Source organism: Opisthorchis viverrini (genome assembly GCF_000715545.1).
Source record: "Opisthorchis viverrini unplaced genomic scaffold opera_v5_6, whole genome shotgun sequence".
NCBI classification, from domain to species: domain Eukaryota; kingdom Metazoa; phylum Platyhelminthes; class Trematoda; order Opisthorchiida; family Opisthorchiidae; genus Opisthorchis; species Opisthorchis viverrini.
The window spans coordinates 3,079,840-3,087,382 of NW_008751662.1; the positions used below are offsets into that span (position 1 = coordinate 3,079,840).

The 7,543-nt window shown below is 46.0% G+C and overlaps 2 protein-coding genes across 2 annotated transcripts in view; one reads left to right on the plus strand and one right to left on the minus strand.

The window, feature by feature from the left end:
• T265_00653 (hypothetical protein) overlaps nucleotides 1-7,543 on the plus strand; it is a gene marked incomplete at both ends in the record, with an annotated part of 29,243 nt that overhangs the window by 2,196 nt on the left and 19,504 nt on the right. The window contains 3 exons of the mRNA XM_009164481.1: nucleotides 973-1,220; nucleotides 3,853-4,131; nucleotides 5,456-5,890. Coding sequence (XP_009162745.1) covers nucleotides 973-1,220; nucleotides 3,853-4,131; nucleotides 5,456-5,890 — 962 coding nt within the window. The remainder of the gene's footprint in view (nucleotides 1-972; nucleotides 1,221-3,852; nucleotides 4,132-5,455; nucleotides 5,891-7,543) is intronic.
• T265_00652 (hypothetical protein) overlaps nucleotides 4,549-7,543 on the minus strand; it is a gene marked incomplete at both ends in the record, with an annotated part of 12,558 nt that continues 9,563 nt past the window's right edge. Inside the window, one exon of the mRNA XM_009164480.1 lies at nucleotides 4,549-4,727. Coding sequence (XP_009162744.1) covers nucleotides 4,549-4,727 — 179 coding nt within the window. The remainder of the gene's footprint in view (nucleotides 4,728-7,543) is intronic.

A 7,543-nucleotide genomic window follows, 5' to 3' on the forward strand; every position in this document is an offset into this window, starting at 1 on the left:
CCTGGAGTACCGTCGCCTCCGAGGGGACCTAATTCTTACTTACGCCCTGTTTGAACAAAGCTTGGCAAACAGGTTTTTTACCGTTGACCCAGCAAACACCCGGCGGGGACATAGTAAGAAAATTTTCAGAGTCAGAGTACACATATTCATTAGTCAATTTTTTTTCTCATTTCGGGCAGTAGCTGCATGGAATGACCTTCCTCCGACGGTCGTTCACGCTCCTTCTAGAACCCAGTTTAAAGCACTATTAGACACTTATTTATGCGAATCCTCGCGCCGGCAAGCAAACTGCCCCGCACTGAGTCTATAGAGAGCGGTGCTACACCCTTTTTCACTTGTACCTTACAGGTAAACGACAGCCACTGACCGACAAGAACAAAACCGACCCGGGAGACTTGGTCAAAAGCCTCGATCCTGTGTATCAGTTCGTGAATCCGTGAATCCGTGGACCTGATAAGGAAGGTCACAATTGTTGCGGTGTTTCGGTTGTCCGGCTGACGATGTGCGGACCGTGTGCTTCGCATGTGTTTCGGTGTTTCCACTTGTGTATCAGTTCGTGAATCCGTGAATCCGTGGACCTGATTCTCAAGGTCACAATTGTTGCGGTGTTTCGGTTGTCCGGCGACGGTGTGCATTCGTGAATCCGTGAGACCGAACGAACCTAATCATGTGGACCTGATTCTCAAGGTCACAATTGTTGCGGTGTTTCGGTTGTCCGGCTGACGATGTGCGGACCGTGTGCTTCGCATGTGTTTCGGTGTTTCCTTCCACTTGTGTACATCTTTTGTTTACACGTTTTATCAGGGGCAACCCACTATCTTGCACAGAATTCAGTGGAATCGGATTCAAACGATTCTCTACCTTCAGTGTCGCGACTGCAACATTTGCACATACTTTTTCGGCATGGTGACCGGACACCTATACACGATATGCTGCACACATCGGTACCTTTCGAAAAGACGTGGCCCCTAGGTCCGGGTCAGCTCACTGAGAAAGGGATTGTGCAAGAATTTCAACTTGGGCAATGGATACGTCAGCGTTACAATGAATACATTCCCTCGATGTATAATGGCTCAGAATTACATATGCGCAGCACAGACGTTGATAGGACGCTTATGTCTGCTCAGGCAGTTGCCGCAGGGATATACCAGAATGCTTCATCGCCATTACAGGATTACGGAATCCCATGGAGACCGATACCCGTGCATACAGTCAGGCAGGTAAGATGCCAATGGATGGTGCATATATATTTACATAATTCCAGCAACAAGCATCGCCGTTCGTCACTCCTGCGTTTCTTGCAGGCCTCAATGTTCGCTAATAGCAGTGCATTTTTTTCATAAGTCCCGGTGATGGCGTTCTTTTTTTACAGTCAACTGGTACCGCTTTTAACCCACATTTGAGTGTATGAAATTCCAACTCAGAGTTGATTGCTGTATGTTAACGTGTCCCATTTTTAGTCCTGTGGCGCTTGGAGAAAGCGGTGGTGATTATCACTGTTACCACAACTTTTCCATTTTTCATTTTTGTGAATTATGAGGAGTTCACGAAAGGCTTCGTGGGCTTTTCATAACGAATGTAACCTTACTTTGGTTTATGTGCACTGTAACAGCGTTTTTAAGTGTTTATTTCGGTTACACTCAGACTTTTTACATAATCCCCGGCGACCTACACGGCTTATACATGCATGTGATGCGGGTGTTAGTGACACAAACCAGTGATACCTAAAGCGCCATCCTCTTCCCATCAGTGTGATAAGGGTTGAACAGAAAGTGCCTGAAGAATGGCGCACTTCGACGGTTAATCCTGTCTTCTAAAAGAGCACACAGACGCTGTGTGTTAATCATCTCTCGCGGACGTGTGAGTACCTGTGGGAAGCTTTCGCCTGATTTCACCACATCAAGTCAAGCCAAATAAGACTGTCCTCACTTTTCCCCTTCTACTTCGTCGTAGATACGATTATGGAAAACTCACTACCAGCATCTGATGCCTGTGGGGTCGAAATGCTCACAGGGCATTCTCTCACAGATATCGACTACCCAGATGACATAGCTCTTCTTGTATCTGACGCCATTATAATGCGGACAGCGTTAAGTAATACAAATAATTCTGCCTCACGGTTGGGCATGAGCTTCACATCTGCAAAGTGCAAACTGCTGCTAGATTAGGTGGGCTCGAACCATCGCGTCATGTTTGCGGATGTGCTAATTGAGGTAGTGGACAAATTTGTCTACCTGGGGAGCTGTATCAGTCCCCGTGGTCTTGCCAAAAATGATATTTCCATCTTAATTGGGATTGCAGAGCAGCTTTCGTGAACCATTATCACCTGAAGCGTGGGCGCGACATCAGCTTATCCTTCAAGGGCAGAGTTTGCAACGCTGCGGCGCGATCTATGTCATTAAACCAGTCAGAAATCTGGCCGCTGAACGCTGTTTGACCATCACTATTTTCGGAGTATTGCTCGAGTCTGATGGGGACGCCGGATTAGGAATGCTGGTCTACTTCGAATGGTTTTCGGATGATCTAACTCGCCCAAGATGTATGAAGTGATCACAATCCATAAGTGCTGATTCCTTAGTCTTGTGCTCCGTAGGTCAGTCGATCGGGTTCCCCGAAGAACCCTTTTCACAGAACCACGCAAATGGTGGGAATGAGCCATGAGAGACCAAGCAATGGCTTGTCAATGAAATTGAAAAGCCATTACCAGAAAGCTCATTCGCGCTGGCCATTACCTTCTCCCTGGACGGAGACCACGAGACGAGACATATCAATGGTTGGGGAAATTGGCAGACACGGCCCAGTTGTGCCGTCAACGGCTCTCGTGCATCCAAGTTGTTGTCTTCAATGCATAGCTGCCACACTTTCCACTGTCTACTGACAATGGTGTTTTTGCGCATCAATTATATTGGCTACCGCCTCCAATTTGCAGCTCTCCACTCCGCATCCCCGAATCTTCGGCGAACGGAACTGTGGCAGATAGAGCAAGTACGCGGTTATTAAAGTTAATAAGGATGACGAGAGGTAATCCTTTGCTGGAATCGCGAGTGAATATGCTTTTCCCACATAACATCTGTAGGGTGGTCATTTGACCTTTAGGGGCGCGTTTTTGTTGACTGTCATTGCGGAGGACCCTCGTTTAAGTACCAGTCGAGGATGCCTACTCTTGCTATCCATTTGGTTGGCGATAACTATTATCTAGGAGGCTTTGTAAGCAAGATGAACACGGTCCGTTATCACGATAAGAATGACAAAAGGTTTGTGAGGTCATTATCTCAGGTCACATATTATTTGTCAGGTCACATAATTTGGGGCGGTGAATGGGCTATCACGAGTTAGGGAAGCAAACAAATTTACGAAGATGTTCTTGTTTGATGCTTCTGTGAGAAATCAGATGAGAAAGATAAGCCCGACACGTGTTTGTTTTTCGCTAGGTGACCGAGATGGCTCAACAGGTAGGGCGCAAACTTACTGATCGAATGGGCCGTGTTTCGAACCAAACCCCTACATCTCAACTGCTCCTGTCCGGGATTTGGCAGCCTGGCAGTATACCAACTCGTTCTTCATTAGAGTGCTACGGCAGCTGGACACCTAACTGGTCCACAGTTGAACTAACTTGGAGTTTTCTTATGAAGGTTAAAACTATCTAAACTTTGTTAAAGCCGTGCATCTGCTTCCAAGTATCCCCATGCAGTGTTTTGAACTTACCTGTATTGTTACTACATTCTTGATGACCAACCTTCCCTGATTAATGGCCTTCCAGATGAGTAGATGAACGTTTCTTCTCAAACCCGATTCTTTGCCCTCTCATGGGACTGATGTCTATCCTGAGTTCCTTTTGTTTTCATCCTTTAGGAGGCAGATGTCCTGTTGAGTATAGCCAAATGCCCCTGTTTGGATGTGTTGCGAAAGATACAAATGAACTCGGATGCGGCAATCAGTTTTGAGCAGTCTCATCGCTCGTTGTTCGAACTGATAAACAAAAACATGGAGACAGCGAAAATTGATCGATTCAATCTCATGAGCCTTGTCGATCTGTTCATTTGCATGAGAGCCCACAACATGTCGCTTCCGGGTTGGTGTACAGAAGAGGTCTTTCACGAAATGGTGGAAGTGGGGAAGTTTTTTTGGGCGGTAAGTATTCGAATGCAGTACGCCAAACATGATGGAAATATGATTAGGAAATTCATTTCTCTTAGGCATACTTAAATGTTTCAAATGGCCTCGTCACTGATTTCGCTTACTGGGGGGTGTTACAATGGTTTGTAATTAGGCGAGAATTCGACATGCTGAAATATATAGTCTTACTCTGAATAGCAGTTCCAAATTAGACTGCATAACCCAACTCCCTAGTAGCCTGGATGTGTTACTTCTTGGTTCCACAGGCTTTTTAATAAATGACGTTACTGATAGATTGCCGCTAACGGACGTCCAATTTTACCTGCCGTTTGCGGTGCTAGGGCCAGCGTGCCCGTTTGATTCTGACTTCTAGTTGGTCACCAGCATTCTCTACCGTAATGTAGACCCTTTAAACCTTCGAACTTATACGAACTAGGGGGCGAGATGGCTCAAGTGGTTAGAGCGCGAATTTACTGACCGAAAGGTCCGTGGTTCGAACCCGACCTCCGCCACTCGACTTCCCCTGTCTAGGCTTGGGCAACCGGACAGTATCCCAGCCCTTGTGCTTCCTTCGGGTGGCATGGCGGCTAGGCACCGAAAGGGCGCTACAGCTGAACGATTATTATTATTATTATTATTATTATTATTATTTATACGAACTAACAATACTCACTTCTCCTCTAAGTAACCTCAGTGACCTCGACTAATTTCTCAAAATCCCATCGTTTTTCGATAGCGGATAAATGGAAACGCTAGTGTCGTACAATGATCGTCTGTTATTTTTGTTTTTCACCTCTATTTAACCATGATATTCTCCTAACGCCCGCCTTTGTTTTTCAAACGGTCCTGTTATTAGCCACCGGATCTAGTTTTGGGCTATCTTGCAAAATTTTTATATTTGGCATCACGCTGTACCTCAAAACAATGCTCTCTGGTCAAATTACAGTGTTAAAGACTAATGACAAAATAGAATGGGGCAGTGCAGCTGTTCCTTTATCTTTGTATTAATTGGTAATACGTTTAGTTGAAACAAATAGCCATGTGCCACCATGCGGTAGATCAAAATGACGATAAAGCCCCCCTGGCGACCAAGAGCCAGTACAGACTTCGGTGGTCAGAAGCGCAGACTGTCGCAAAATTGAATACCGGGCATGTGACAGCCAATTTTTGGGAATATATCTTGAGTGCGAGGATTCGATGCCTAACCAGAAGAAATCTACAAATAGTTTACAAAAATCATTACTGTCTTGCAGAGAACATCCTTCTTCACTGTGTTCCTCCTATCTGTTCAGCGTTCCAACTATGTTCCGCTCGTCCATTCTCCCCCACACAGCTTCAGTATGCCAGTACTCCTGATATACTCCGATTGGAAATCGGAGTTTTTCTGGACGTCTTTGTCCACCATCTGAAGTCCATCACAAATGCCACGAATTCATCAACGGTGCAGGGTCATCAACTGTCCGTGCAACATACAATGGCTTATTCTGCCCACGACACGGACGTCACTTATCTTCTAGGTGCCTTTGGGGCATTCAACAACGAGACAATTCCATATTCAGCCGCTATAGTTTTCGAGTTGATTGGACCAGATCCTCCTTCGCCCATTCCGACTTACCAGTTGCGTCTGAACTACAAACGGGGCTATTTAGATACGGTTGGCGAATATAGAACCATGGCTCCTTGTACGGGTCAGCCAGGCGAAAGTGGATGTCCACTGGATTTAGTACTTAGTTATCTTGAATCGTATTCATTGGATCCAGACGAATTCTCTCAAGTATGTACTGGCTCGTCGAGTGGTCCCTGGCAGTGTGTGTCCAATCCCAGTTCGAAACACTTATTGTCATACACCATCACTGGTGTTTTGGTTTGTATGTGCGTAGTCGGGATCCTCATCTTCTTCATCACTGCATGTCGTTCAAGGCGTCGCCGACATCGGGGCACGTCGTTCGCCCAACTGTACCCCACATTTTAACTGTCTGCTCTGGTTGTCTTGTTTGATGATCTCCGGTGGCTTGATCGATCGCAGTCGTTTCTTTTTAAACTTCGTATGTGTAATACCCCTACACTTCTTATACCCCTGATTGTCCAGAACCTTTGTTTCTTTTGTCTTTGTTTCGTGAAATTTTTTTCATTGTATCGTTTTCTTTCTCCTCCATATTTTGAGGACGTTAATCGGCTGGCCCAATGCTGACGCGATTTTTCCACCTCACTCTAGATAAAACCTAGTTTGGCTATGTCTTTTGTTGTTAACCTTTTTGAGCTCTAATCACAGACCCAACAGCGAATAAACAGCCCATCAAGCCAGGGATTGGGATGGCCCCGGAAGGCATTTGAATTCAGGTTTTTCATGTGCTTTTTCATTATTCGAACTAGGACAGGGTAGTTTGAATGTTACCGTTTCATCATCAACCGAGGTCAAATCATCATCACCCAGCACTGTAATGACGATATCACCTCGGTTGGTGACGAATCGGTTGAAATTCAGCAGCCAAGCTCGGTGACCAGGGTAACAACCATTGGTCAGGGATTTTAGATGGTACTTTGAAGGTTTTTGGGCACCAGAAGGCGGCAAACTGTCACATAGTGGATTTCAGAGGTCGTATTGTGTTTTTTATTTCTACCGATACCATCTGAACTAACAGTGCGGATGGGGGCGCAGAGACAACAGTGGCAAAAAAACAGAGGTGCGCGTTTTTATTGTACTGGAGGCATGACGGAGGGTGATCTACATCTGCCACTTTCGCGAAAATCTTCAGAACGTCCCTATTTACCTTGAATATTTCCTTATATGAGCTATATCAGTAGTCCCCTATCATCAGCCTTCTCTTCTGTCCACTGACATATGTTGGGTGGGTCACAAGGCTTACCCAGTTGTTATATCTTCTGATTCGTCAATCTGAGGTATCTGCTGCTGACCCGCTCCGGTGCCTAGTGTCGGAGAGAAAAGACTCACAGAAGGGAACACAACAGCTGTATTCCGAACAAGCGAGTGAGTGAGAGAGCGAGTGCGAGTGCCTTTTAAATCTTAAGCACGGCACGGCCATGCTGGAGAAGCCTTTATCCAATCCTGCGTTCAACATTGCCAGGACGATATCGAAGCAACCTCCCGTGGTGACAAACTCGAGAGGAGCAAAACCTCCTTCAGTATGCTGGCAATGCGGCGAGTGGCATTTTGTGCGATTGTGTTCGTACAAAAAAAGCACAAGTGTTCAGTGTGCAATCGACGTGGGCACAAGGAAAGCCAGTGCCGGACGCGGAAAGCTAGTCAAAGACGCAGTCAAACCTGGAGGTTACGAAGTAAACGGTGCCAATCAGAACCGGAAGTCCGTGCTGTGGTGTTGGAGACCATGAACCAACTACTCGTGACTTTTGACGCGGTGCGAGATGCCACCAAAAATGACAGCATATTACAAAAGGCAATGGAGTA